Source organism: Colossoma macropomum, unplaced genomic scaffold (assembly GCF_904425465.1).
Source record: "Colossoma macropomum unplaced genomic scaffold, Colossoma_macropomum, whole genome shotgun sequence".
In the NCBI taxonomy this organism is placed as follows: domain Eukaryota; kingdom Metazoa; phylum Chordata; class Actinopteri; order Characiformes; family Serrasalmidae; genus Colossoma; species Colossoma macropomum.
In genome coordinates this window covers 37,152,535-37,166,122 of record NW_023494788.1, presented here as the reverse complement: position 1 = coordinate 37,166,122, position 13,588 = coordinate 37,152,535, and the positions used below count along the sequence as shown (strand labels likewise).

General features: G+C 39.1%; 1 protein-coding gene across 1 annotated transcript; it reads right to left on the bottom strand.

The window, feature by feature from the left end:
- Positions 1-5,581: 5,581 nt before the first annotated feature.
- Positions 5,582-12,829, bottom strand: si:ch211-132p1.2 (proteinase-activated receptor 4). The gene is made up of 3 exons (XM_036567910.1): positions 12,499-12,829; positions 7,968-8,236; positions 5,582-6,429 (listed from the first exon to the last, which is right to left on the bottom strand). The coding sequence occupies exons 1-3, from the start codon at positions 12,602-12,604 to the stop codon at positions 5,620-5,622; spliced, it is 1,185 nt and encodes a 394-aa protein (XP_036423803.1). The 5' UTR covers positions 12,605-12,829; the 3' UTR covers positions 5,582-5,619.
- Between the last annotated feature and the right edge of the window lie 759 nt (positions 12,830-13,588).

Sequence of the window (13,588 nt, the reverse complement as noted above, 5' to 3'; positions counted from 1 at the left end):
TTATTTTCTGTTATTAATTCAAATACAATCCGAACATTTGTAGCTGTGAGATCTGCCTTCACATGTCAGAGCCTTTTAGGTCTGTTTATGCAGTTAATAAACAAGTGTTTTTTGTTTGCTTAATGCTGGCTGCTCTTGAAGTTTTGCTAACTCTACCCCTCATAAAAGGAGCACCCAATAATACTACTTTTGATTACATCTGATTTGTCTGATTTAATGAGCTTCAACATATTTACTTCACAGTGTCTCTCAAAAGGTACTGTTGAACATCAGTTGAAATAGCTACTCAAATTTGGCTTACATTCTGGAACAACACTCAGACTCACACCATGTTTACACAGGAAATAGCGTTCCTGTCTGACATAGACCTTCACAGATTGGCCACACTGTTTACCACATATGACATCAGCAAGCTTAAACAGCCTTAAACATCTGAAGAGTAGAGGCCAAACTACATGCTGCAGTTCACTTGGCTTCAGAGTTGGCTGATGTCAAATAATAGCTTATGGAGTTCAAAACATCCCTTGATTTTCCACATGATAATGTTAGTAGCTCAGTCCTGCAGGATCCTGCTTAAGTGACATTTCGCCACCTTGGAATTATAAGATTCTGTCTGACATTTTTCCCAGAGACATTCACATTTTCCTATTCTGTGAAAGCATCTTAACATTATGTGAGGTGTTTTTTAGGTTGTGAGCATTTTTGAACTCTTTATCTAGAAAACAAAAAAGGTTCTACTTTCAAAGTCAAACTCTAACTTAGCTCTATAAGGTTCTGCGAGCCAACTGTGACTGTGGAAAAAGTTTATAAAACTTTATGAAGCAATAAACCATGTTGCTGAAACTTTGCCTGTCTTCTTACAGATCTTTGAAAAGTCTTACTGTCTAAAATGTTATAAATATTAAGCATTAAAGGTAATTAACCCTTAGAACCCTAAGATTTTGGGGATTTTTTGAGTATTTTGGGTCAATTACAGTATTTACATGAGACAGTCACACATGCCATATGCTGCTATTTTCAGGAGACCCTGGGCTACTCAGATATGCCATTGTTTGGCATGTAAATGCTAACAGAAATTGGATATCTTTATGAATTTGGGTCATTTTTGATCAAAAATTTGCCGAAAAATTTAGTAACTTTTTGCTCATAGAGATCTTGAAAACAAGTTTCACCTCAGAAACCTTGTCAGAAATTGTGTCTGTGAGCAGAAAGTGCAATAATTTTGATGGTGATTCATTCTGTTGGTTATTATGAGCAAAAATAAACAATTAGCACAAGACGGACATGTTTTTTTATTGATTTTCTGTTCTCTTCGATTCATGCTGAGTGCTAAAACTGTAATACACAGCAAGACAGGCTTTATTTTTAATTACAAATTGAGTTGTATATTTAATATCAGATATTTTTAATACTCAAAATTAATGTAAACTGAAAGACAGAGCTTAATTCTATTGATTTTATCATAATTTTAGTCATAATTATTGTTATTTATCTGTTAAAATGCGTTTTAGGACCTGTTTGTGTGATTTTGAGGGAAAGAAGGAAAGTGCACTCATTGTGTTGAATGGGACACTGCAGTTTTATCGTGTTTTATCGCATTCCCTCAGGTCAGCAGTAGTACGGAGCCCCGGAGGGGACGGAGGTAATTAATTCGAGCGAAAGTTTTGCAGTTCGTACGCACGTTTTCCTTTATTCGTGGTCACGATTTCTTAAATCGTTCCCTCGTTCTCTTTTAAACGTGCGCACGTTTTCTTTACTTCGTTGGTACGTTTTTGTTTATTCGTGATCACGATTTTCTAATTCGTTCTCTCGTTTTCTTTTAATCGTTGTCATGCTTTATTTTTAACTGAACGCACGTTGTTTATTTTTTGGATTCGTGCGCAAAATCAGTGTTGTAGATACAGGTCGTGTTTTTTGTCTGGTGCAGAAGTAAATAACAGCTCTCTGACACTGACGGGTTTTGATGAGTTAGATTGATAAGGTAATGGACAGAGATGCTCATCAGGTCTGATTTTGATTTGCGGGGTTAAGAGGAAACTGCAGCTCCTCTTCACAGCGAACGGCCCTCAGATTCATCAGTGCAGCTGCAGTTTGGTGGTGAAATGAAGGAAGACAATAAACTGCAACCACAATCTTCACTAAACTGCACTGTCTAATGATCATATTTAACAGAGATAGAGACGCAGCGCGGCCGCTTAGCGCTGTTTCTGCTCCCGCGACCAGCTGCGGTGTTAGAGATCATCACACAATTACAGGAAGAAATAGTCAGCGTCAACGTTTCAACAAACTCAAATTAAACACACACAGAAACGTTCATGTGGAATGAGGTCAAATGAAGAGAGAGTTTAATAGATCTATGGATTAGATGTAGATACATTAATGTGAGGATGTTGAAACGCTGATCATTTCGCCCTGTAATTGTATGATGGTCTCTAACACCGCAGCTTGACCGGGAGCAGAAACACCGCGGGCCGTTCGCTGTGAAGAGGAGCTGCAGTTTCCTCATAACCCCCCAAATCAAAATCAGACCTGATGAGCACCTCTGTCCATTATCTCGTCAATCAAAACCCGTCAGACGGTCTCAGGGAGCTGTTATCAAAACACAAACAACGTGGGTTCAGTTAAAAATAAAACATGACCACGGTTAAGAGAAAACGAGAAAACGAACTAGGAAATCGTGATCACGAATAAAAAAAATGAACCCACTAAGTAAAGAAAACGTGCGCACGATTAAAAGAAAACGAGGGAACGATTTAAGAAATCGTGACCACGAATAAGAGAAAACGTGCGTACGAACTACAAAACGTTCGCTCGAATTATATATATTTTTTTTCACCTCCGTCCCCTCCGGAGCTCCGTACAGCAGCGTGCACACAAGTCGTTTTTACGCGTATTTAGCTGTAAATGTCTGATTATCAGCTCTAAACTCCGAGTCTGAGTCAGTCTGAGGACTGTTTGAGTCATGATGGAAACTTTCATACCGAACACGTTGCTCTGGGGCTTTTAAATGGCCTTTTAAATGGAAGTAAACACAGGATCTGAACGGTGGTTTTCTGAACTGGATTGCTGACTGGATCATGGATAAAATCTCCACAGAGTTGCTCTGGACACACAGGGTAAGTCCTGATGGTCAACGTGATGTGTGATATGCGTCGCTGTTTTCAACCCATTTGTTGCCAAATGAAGGAGAGTGAAATAGCAGAGAGCTAATAGTAGGTGTTACAGTGGTTATGGCTGTGTTGTGAGCTGTATGTCTGGGTTGTGGGGTGTTAGAGCTGGTTTCTCTCACTCTGGCTAGTGATGCCAGGTTCCTCTAAGTGTTCTGAGGTGTGAATCATGTCACTATTTCTAACCCTTTGCTTCTAATATGAAGACTAAAAGCAGAGATGAAACATAACAGCAGCGAGTGGGTTTTGGGTGATTTTGGAGCTGGATTGCTGGCTGATGGATGGTCACAGGTGGATGAAATCACTCTGGATGGCAATGGCAGAGTCTGTTGAGTGATCTGATGTGTGAATCATGTCGCTGTTTTAACTCTTTGTTGGAATATGAAGGGCAAAAAGCAGAGCAGTAGAATCAGGATTTTGGATGATTTTCCAAGCCAAATTACTGACTGATGCTGACATCACAGCTCAAAGGCATACACACTAACTAGTTAGGGGCAGGTCTGCTGAATGCCCTGATATGTGGATCATGTCTGTAGCATAAACCGTTCTGAAGTTATGAAGACTAGAAGTGACCAACCGTTTTGCCAAAATCTTGTCTTTTTCCTTTCTCCCAAAATAAGACATTTTAGCTCATCAGAGTCACATTACTGATATAAAACTAAACCTCACACTGCCTTTAGACTGACCTGCTACACTTACTTGCTGTGACAGGTTATTACAGTAGCTGGTTGCTGTCTGAGCTAAAGGAAATGTAAACTAATGGTTCTTAAATAAAACTGACCTCTGCACTGGACAAAATATTTAGCACTGACCCTTATACCTAAACAGCAATGCTTTTTTGAATACGAAAAAGATGATTTGTCCTAAAACTGTCATAGAATGCATTAAATTTAACTTTCCGACACATGTAGACACTCTGATACACTAATTTCATGTTCTAAAACAAATTATGAATATCCTGTTTGTGTTCCTTGAAAATCATTGCTTCTTTGAAGAGGAGACACCTGAACGAGAGCAATGCATCAGAGTCGTAGATGTTTCTACTGACAAGCGTGATAACCACATTGCATTGATTAGGCAGTAAATTTTTGCTTGAAACCTGCTACATAACACTGACACAACCATGCCATATTCATGTCACGATGGATGTCATTGGTTGTTATGAGTGGTTGCATAACAGTGTCATGTTACCATTACCAGTAGTTTTCATGTCTAGATGACATAATCTTTGATGTCACAAAGGTTAACTGTGCTATACACAGCAAAAATTATCATATGACATTTTTCTACCATTACTGCTAGTTTTCATGACATTGTTTCTGAACAACTCATGGCATCTTTATACATGCTTATGGCATGTTTATTACATGGTTATGTCAGTGTTATGTAACTGTGTTCAAGTCAATGACTACCCATTATACTTTGGGGTGAGCTACTGCCTTCATTCATTAAAGGGACACAAAACATTTAAGCACAAGAATGGATAAAAAAAAAACATGTTCTAGTTCTAGTTTATTTTTCATTTGTGTAAAAGGCATCAAGAATTTGGCTAGTCAGTTAGTTATGTAGCTGTTAGCTGCACACTGAGCAAAATCTTTATAAAGTTAAAATTCTAAAAGTATCAATTGTCATTTCAACATGCCATTCCAGTTTACATTCAGATGATCTTATTGGGGATGTAATAGTGTTTGGTGACTTGATCATCACCTAGAAAGGTAAATAATTTGCTAAATTCTTAATACTTTCAGCTAAAAACACGGAGGGCAGATGAGAACACCACTGAGCTCCATTAGGTCCTGTTTTTAACTATTTTGACCATGATAACCACAAAACAGAAACCTTCAGTTCTGACCTGATGGCCAAAAGAAAAAGCACAGTTCCCGTTTTCTGAAGCCAAAAGTTCTGGTAGTTGTGCAGGGGAAAAACAACTTAAAACTCCCATAGTTCTGTTTAACTTGGAAAGCAAGGTGACTGGACAGCACCCTACACCTTCTCCGTGAAGTCCTCAGACACTGAAAGGGTTGATGTAGCTGTTGAAGGTGCTGATAGTCAGGCTGATCATATAGAGCATTTAGAGAGCATGATCTTAATCACTGTAGCCCTTCAGCAGGAAAACTTGGGCTAACACCACCATGCAGCCCGAAGTTAGCTCTAAATGGATATGCCATATAGCCATCAACTGCAATTAGTATTGGACAATGTCCCAAGCTGTACCTGTTTCCGATGGTCAAAGTTTCCAAAAAGTCCAGTAACCTGTTGCTAGTTCATTTGGCTTTGGAGTTAGCTGACACCTTAATTATTGTCAAGGGTCAAATAATGAGTTATTGGTACTTTTAGATCTCCTAGGTTCAAATCCTGCCTTCAACCTTCAGAGCTTGTTGTTGGTCCTCTGCTGAGTCTCTCTGAGTCCTCTACTTGGTAATTCTACTGTGTAGGATTTTTAGTCCTCAGGTTATGATCTTACTACCTCTCTGTCTAAAACTCCCGTAGTCCTGCTTGAATTGGACAGCAGAGTGACCTTGGACCTCGATGTCCCTGAGGAGTAGGATACCTGGTTCCCTGAGGAAGAGGACTCATAAGAATCAGAAGCAAGGCAAAGCACCTTTCGCGCCTTCTCCCTGAAATCCTCAGACACGTAGTAGAAAATGAAAGGGTCGAGACAGCTGTTGAAGGTGCTGAGAGCCAGGCTGATCATGTAGGGCATGTAGAGGGCATCACCTTTCTCACTCATGCCCTCCAGCAGGTAGGATGCAGAGTAGTGCATCAACAGAAGGACATTACTGGGCAAAAAGCAACCCATGAAAACCACAAGAATTAGAATAGTGACTCTCACGGCGTGGGAGTAACGGCTACCAGCAGCCACCAGGGTCCTCAGGACAGCACCATAGCAGAACAGCACTACCAACAGTGGCACCAGGAAGCAGAGGAAGAAGAGGGTCGCAAAATAAGGCAGGAAGTAGCTCTTCTGTTCGCTTTTAGGCAGTGCATCATGGCAGGTTGTGATAGATGGGTTATTTAGCATATAAGACTGCTGTGAGGCTAGCAGAGGTGCAGCTGCAACCAACACCATGGCCCAGACCGCCAAACTCATGTACACTGACGTTTTCTGGCTGCGGAGGGTCTTAGCTCCGAACGGGTGCACAAGGGCTACATAGCGGTCCACTGCAATTAGTGTCAGGCAAAGGACAGAGCCGTACATGTTCCCATAGAAGAGTGCGATCACAAGGCGGCAAAAAGGCTCTCCGAAGTGCCAGTCGTTTCCCTGGAAGAGGTAGACAATGCAAAAGAAAACATCAGCATCAAATGTGTTGTATTATCCAACTAGACCATCAATATTAAAATGTGCCTGACTTTCAACTTACAGAAGCATCTCTCAAACCCAATGACCTCTCCATTTGGACCACCAATATACTTATTAAAGACCTAGACAGACTGCAGTCTAGCCACTCCAACGGTGTCCCCCGTTGACTTGCACTGATTTTTAGTTCTATAAATAACCATGAACACTCAAATTACCCTTTGCATGATTAAAGGGTTCTTTGCATCATGAAAGTGTTCTTCAGATTGATGGAGAATGTTGTGTAGATGGTTCTATATAGGACCTTTTTGAAAAGGTTCTATATAGCACCAAAAAGTTTCTTATATTGTTACAAACCTGACACCCTAACAATAAAGGAACGATTTTTGGTGCTTTATAGAACCATTTTCAAAAAAGGTTCTATATATAACCATCTATAGCACATATTCCATCAATCTGAAGAACCTATCACAATGCAAAAAACGCTTTAATCATGCAAAGTGTTCTTCGAGTGTTCAAGGTTCTGCACAGAACCATTTTCCTTACTAAAGAACCCTTGAAGAACTATCATTTTTAAGCGTGTGGCCTAGCCACTGATATACAAGCTAATAAATACAACCAAACTAGCATTAGTGTAACTCTTACTTCAGTCATAAAACAAAATCATATCAATATCGTATCAATCATAAAGAAAACAGTGATTCTAGTTTCGTATCATTAATGCCAGAGATGAGTTTTTTACCCTTTCATCCAGAGAGATTAAACCAAATTGAGGTAAGGTGTCAAAATAGCTAGGTATCTACCCTGCTAGCTTTAGCTTTTAGCTTATTGCCTTTTAACTTCAAGATTGGTCATTAGTAGGTTTTTATAGTCTCCAAATCAGGCATCATCATACTACTGCATCCACGCCACAGGATGTGAGTAAGCATGTTTACAACATGCTGGAGTGTCTCTATAATGCATTTTCTCTTTTGAAAATTAATATAACCAATCTTAGTGTCATACCCTGTGTGTCCATAATACATAATGACCTGTAGTTCCTTATGAGTTTGTATGAGTAAGATGTCGAGGGTCAATAAGGCATCTGGTATTTAACATGAATAAACTAAAATTCACTAGAAATGTATTCTGGTGCATCTGGAAAATTCAATAACCAACGTCATTCATTATTCAAAGTCAGTTTACTCAAGAAAAGATGACATAGATATCCTAGTTTAGAATATATTAGGTTATATAGAAACGTGTAACTTTCACAACAATTAAATAAAACTTTTACACAGAAACGTATACATGAAATGTCCGCAAGACTTTTTTGGGGGGAATATATATTACATACATAGACAACCGCTCATTTTCCAGCATGCAGAAGGAGCACCAGTATACTGAACAAGTTATCTCACATAGCTATGTATAGAATGATGTTATCAGTATCTCTAATCTCTAATCTACAAATATTTCGTTTGACCTCAGTGAAAGTCTGATAAAGCTCTTGTATCTTGTACCTGAAAGTGGTAGACGATGCGGAAAGGAAGCAGCAGCAGAAGCAGCAGGTCACAGCTTGTGAGGTTGACCAAGAGGATGGTGGATGGAAACTTCTTGGTGCGAAAGAGCAGCACCCACAAGGCTAGGAGATTAGCAGGGAGGCCCACAATGAAGGCTAGGAGGTAGAGCAGAGGAACTAGCAAAACTGTGGTTTTAGACTGGAGCACCTTCTTCTGGTTCTCGGTCAAAGTTTTGTTACAGCCAGGCATAAACCCGAAGGAACGCCCTCCTGAGGAAAAGATGAAAAAAGAGTGATTAGCAACTAAATAGTTGACTAAATGAGTAATAACTTCTATCATACTGCTTACAGAAGTCATTTACAGACTAATATCTCTTATTTTAGCACATAGGAGTGTTCAATTAGGTTGTTTACAGACTGATATCTCCTATTCTACTGTATAATGTGTTTATTAAGGTTCTTCGTGGACTAATATCTCCTGTTCTAGTGATTAGGAGTGTTAATTGAGGTTCTTAATGGACTAATATCTCCTGTTCTAGTGTGTAGGAGTGTTAATTGAGATTATTTATGGACTAATATCTCCCATTCTAGTGCAAAGGAGTATTTATTAAGATTGTTTATGGACTGATATCTCCTATTCTAGTGCAAAAGAGTGTTTATTGAGGTTGTTTTTGGACTAATATCTCCTACTTTAGTGTATAGGAGTGTTTATTGAGGTTTGTTTATGCAGCAAAGTAAAAACAGTTTGAATTGAATTAAGATGATAACAGAAACCAAAATGACCAAAGAAAATGGTCAGTTTGCCTGGTAAGTTTCTCCAGAAAGCCTGGAGTTTAAGCACTGAGTGAGGGCTTATTGATGTTTTGCTTGTTTCCAGCTTATGGAGGTGACCTTGAACTCTAACACTTCTCTGGTCTTTTGAAATAGAAGCCAAGTGTAAACACAGTAACAGACATTTGACGATGCTGTTGTACATCAAATTTACGGCAGGAAACAAGAAAGTAAGCAGCTGCAGTCAGACTCTCTCCATATTTCTTCCACTTTGGTTCTCAAGTCCTTCTGAAGTATGAGGCTCAAGTCAGTGTCAAAGTCGAGTCGCAAGTCTTCCTCAATTTTGTCCAGGCTCAAGGCATCAAATTCGTGACTCAAGTCCACAGCTTTGATAAAAAAATAACATTCATAGAGGTAGTTTGTGGACTAATATCTTCTATTCCAGCATATAGGAACGTTCATTGACATTGTTTATGAACTATGTCTTATACTACTCCACTTTATAAGAGTGTTGACTGTGGTCAACTTTCTTGTGGTCAGTTCTGTATCTTTAAGTATCTGTATCTGTAAGCAGTTATTGCAACAAACATAAGCCCACAAGCACAATAACACAAACGCAATGCTTGTGCATCAAAAATTACATTTCACGCATGACACAGGGGCCCACAAAGATTGCACAAATCTTTATACGTATGTTGCAACTTATTTTAACCCCAGATAAAGTGTACAGTGTTATGAAAGAGCCAGGAAATGTTCAACCACAAAAAAAATGGAATGGAAGATGAGACACAGCCTGCTATACGGTGCAGTTTTTAGGAGCAATATGTACACCATGTAAAATTTGCAAAACACCCAAAATCAACTGGTTGTCAAAAGTTTCAGGACCACCTCTGCAGGCGAGTCCAGGCTTCCATTCTTCACTTCTACAACTTAAATTTTATTCAGCTGAATTTTTTTTTCATGTAGTCACCGAACATTAAACCTTAGGATATAATAAGCCTGGGAATTTAAGGGAATAACGGCAAGCCCCGCCCATTTTATCCTATTGGTATGATGTCAGTGCGACTGCAGTGCTGAGAATGATCCACCACCCGAATAATACCTGCTCTGTGGTGGTCCTGTGGGGGTCCTGACCATTGAAGAACAGGCTAAAAGGGGTCTAACAAAGTTTGCAGAGAAACAGATGGACTACAGTCTGTAACTAGGTGGTGGACCTAATTAAGAGGCCTGTGAACATAAAAACAATATCAGGTTATTATTTTGTTTAGTGATTTGTTTCATGGTTATTTTTTTTTTATAAATATTACATAATTAATATTTTCCATTTTATGATATTGGATCCTTAAATTAGTTGGCCAATACTAAATACCCTGTAATTTTTATTTTACATTAATTTAACTACTTTGTCTTATAAATAAAGATAACTAACTCAAATAACTCAGAAGTAAAGTAATGAGTAGTGAGATTTCATTGACTTATTACTTCTTGGAAAACATATTTGACTACTTCATTACTTTATATCCCATTACAGTTTGAACAAAGTAATTAGTCATTTGTAATATGGGTTACATAGACTACTAGACTCATAAATCCACTAGTAGGCACTGTGGGCAGTAGTAAACTAGTTGAGGAGAGCACCTGAAACACAGCGGTGGGTAAAAGCAATGAACTGGCAGAAGCAGAAAACAGAAACTGATTTTACTTCTAAAAACAAACAAAAAAAGTAGCTCTAGTGAAAAACCGGGTCGCTTTAGAGAACTGCCATCTCTTACAGGACAAGGCTAAAGACTGACATCGCAGAACATTTAGCTTGAATTGCCAGTACGGGCAAATTCACAAGGATATTTCATGTACTTGCTACCTAATGTTTCAAACTAAATTTGGGAGTAACCTTTAAAACAGGATAGTGAGGAATGTGTTCTCTGCGACTATATCTCACTCTGAAAGGCTTCTCTGTAGAGATACAGTTTATTGTTACTAGCTTTTAGCTTGATAAACAATCATTTTTTGTCCCATCAAACTGATAAAACCAGTGCATGGAAGCGCAGAAAGCCAGAGTCAATATTTATTAATATAGTATTTAAAGGCAAAATAAAAAAAAATTAATAATAACTTAAGATTCATGGTTAAATTCTTAGTGAGAGGCGAGATTCTGAGAGCTTTGGTGATTTTAGCATGCGGTTTACATCAGGCAGTCTATGTACTTCTGTGAGCAGAGTGTCTGAGACTGAAACTCACTAGAATACAGCAGAAGCTCTTCTGCAGTCACATCTCACAGCTCAAACCACAGCATCTGCCTTCGCTGTTAGCAATCTATAAATAAAATGCTTTTCATACACATCCTGAACACTTTTTATAACATATGGTAATGGATTTGAGTTTGCACGTTGGCCCTATCATCAGGAGGGAATTTGATCCCCGGTGGTGCTACTGCCATCCATGGCTGGGAGTCCAAGAGAGCAAAACTGGCCTCCCTCTCCCTGGGTGGGTAGGATGGCCCTTCCTCTCCCTCCATCACTTAGTGCGATGCTAGCCAGTGCAGGCATCTGTTAGCTGACGTAACAGAACTGGCAGTTCTCCAATGACATTGCTTGGCAGTTCAAAAAAGATGTGGTGGCACTTCACAGGACTCAGTGGAGCTTGTGCTAGCCTTTGCATTCCTAGTGCTGGTGGTATCGTGTAATTGGGGAGTCCTAACTCCCTCAGTATGACTATATTTGAGAGAAAATTGGAAAAAATTCCCCTCCCTCAAAAATATATAGTAGTGATGACTAGTCAACCACTTTTTTGAATGATTAAGTGACTAATAAAAATGAATAATAATGCAACCTTCATTGATTTTTTTGGAGAAACTACCCCAATAGTGTTTATACATGTGCTTATGTTTTAGCTGACTATGTCAGTAAACCTACTGATTTTTTGTTAACGTGCAGATTTATTCGGTATGGAAATAAAATTTGGTAATGTCAAATCAAATTGGCTTTACTTGACTAACGTTTGGAATTGTACTAACAAAGTAAGGTCCCTCAAACTGAGATCTGATTTTCTATAAGATTCCAGAGGGTCAGGCCGACCCCCAGTCATTTGCACAGTGTACGCACAGTCCCTGCTGCACTCGCACATTTTTCCAATTTCCCCAAAGACACGCCTCACATTCTTGCCGCCTGCTGCTCATCCGTGTTTCCTTAGCAGCAGGGAATTACAGCCAGTTCAGCACTCAACTGAGCCTAATCCCTTCCCCAGCTCACAATAATATAGCGCAGCCTGTCTTCACACATCACTCTGGATGTGCATTCTTTCTCACACAATTAAGCAACTGATAAAGCACATTACTGTCTGTACCAGCAGATCACAGAAACATGTCCTTGTGTTCTTTACAGAACACTGGTAAAAATCCCATTCAGCCTAATGAGAAACTGTAAAACAGACTCAGTTTATATCATAATACCTACATTTAGAGCCAGTTACTCATTCAACCTAATGGATTGAGTACATTTATATATGATATATATGGAAAAGTACTTTTTTGAGAGTCTCGTTTTATAGTAGTTACCAAGTAATTGCTGAATTGTAATGTTTAAATAACATAAACAGTGTTTAATGTACTTCAAAATGTTGCTTGTAATTGTATTAATATAACGTTTTATTCATGCGGAAACATCCATTCAAAAATATCCAGCCTACTGTTTTATTCAGTGAACATGCATGTACAATAAAATACATCTGATAATGATAAAATAGGATGATATGAAGACACTTACGGGGAGGCCTGGTGGTACAGTCCTCTTCTGCAGCTGGAGAAGAGATGGAAAACAGAGAAAAAAGGAAAAACAGGAGAAAGAGTTGATGAACACCAGACGCAGCCATTCTGCTCAAAGAGGAGATCTGTGGAGCTTTAGAGGATGATTCTGAAATTTTAGATTCCAAAGCCGGTTTCTTCGTCAGTGCTGATCCACGAACTTCTGCTCATAAACTGATTCTCGTCTGATGTTCACTTCATTCTGCTTTCGTTTCTGCTTGTGCTATTGCTGCGTAAGTGCATAAGTACCAGCCGTCTCCTCTCCACCTCACGTAGCTTCTTCCTCTCAGGATATGCAACACATGCAGCTGTGTGTGTGTGCGTGTGTGTGTGTGCGTGTATGTGTGTGTATGTGTGTGTGTGTGTGTGGGTGTATGTGTGTGTTTGTTATGTCTACGTAAAACTATAATGTCATTGGAAAACTGACAACACTCAGTGTGTTTGGAAAGAAAGAATATTATTATGTGTATGTCTGATCGTGAAGCATATAGAATAAGGAAATATTCTATACTAGAATAATAACTACATATAAGTGTTATAATGTCATGTTTATGACTGCCTTACATCGCCCTTCCTTTAAACAGCACTTAATAATTGTTGAGGCATGGCACTGAGGACACAAACTGATCCAGCTTCAAAACTAGACTTTTTCCAGTCTTTGGTTATACAAGTCTTTAGCTACACCACTGAAAGGGCCTTCATTGTCATGTTTTGCAGGTCACAGTGCACCACACATAAAAATAGGTGTCAGACAGCTCAGTCTAGCACCCACACTCTCCTCTGATTTCACAGCCATGCTGACGTAATGTGCAGAATGTTTCTTGGTGTTGTGTTGAAATAAGCATTGACTTGAAATAAACGGCAGCATGTTACCCATGTCATGAGCACTAATACCCCCCATACCATGATAGATGCTGGATTTGCAACTTTATACTGGCAACAGTCTGGATGGACCTTTTCTTGGATGTCCATTATTTCACTAAACAATCTAAAAGTTTGACTTGTTTCCACTAAGCATCAGTCCATTTCAGATGAGCTTGAGTCTAGAGAGG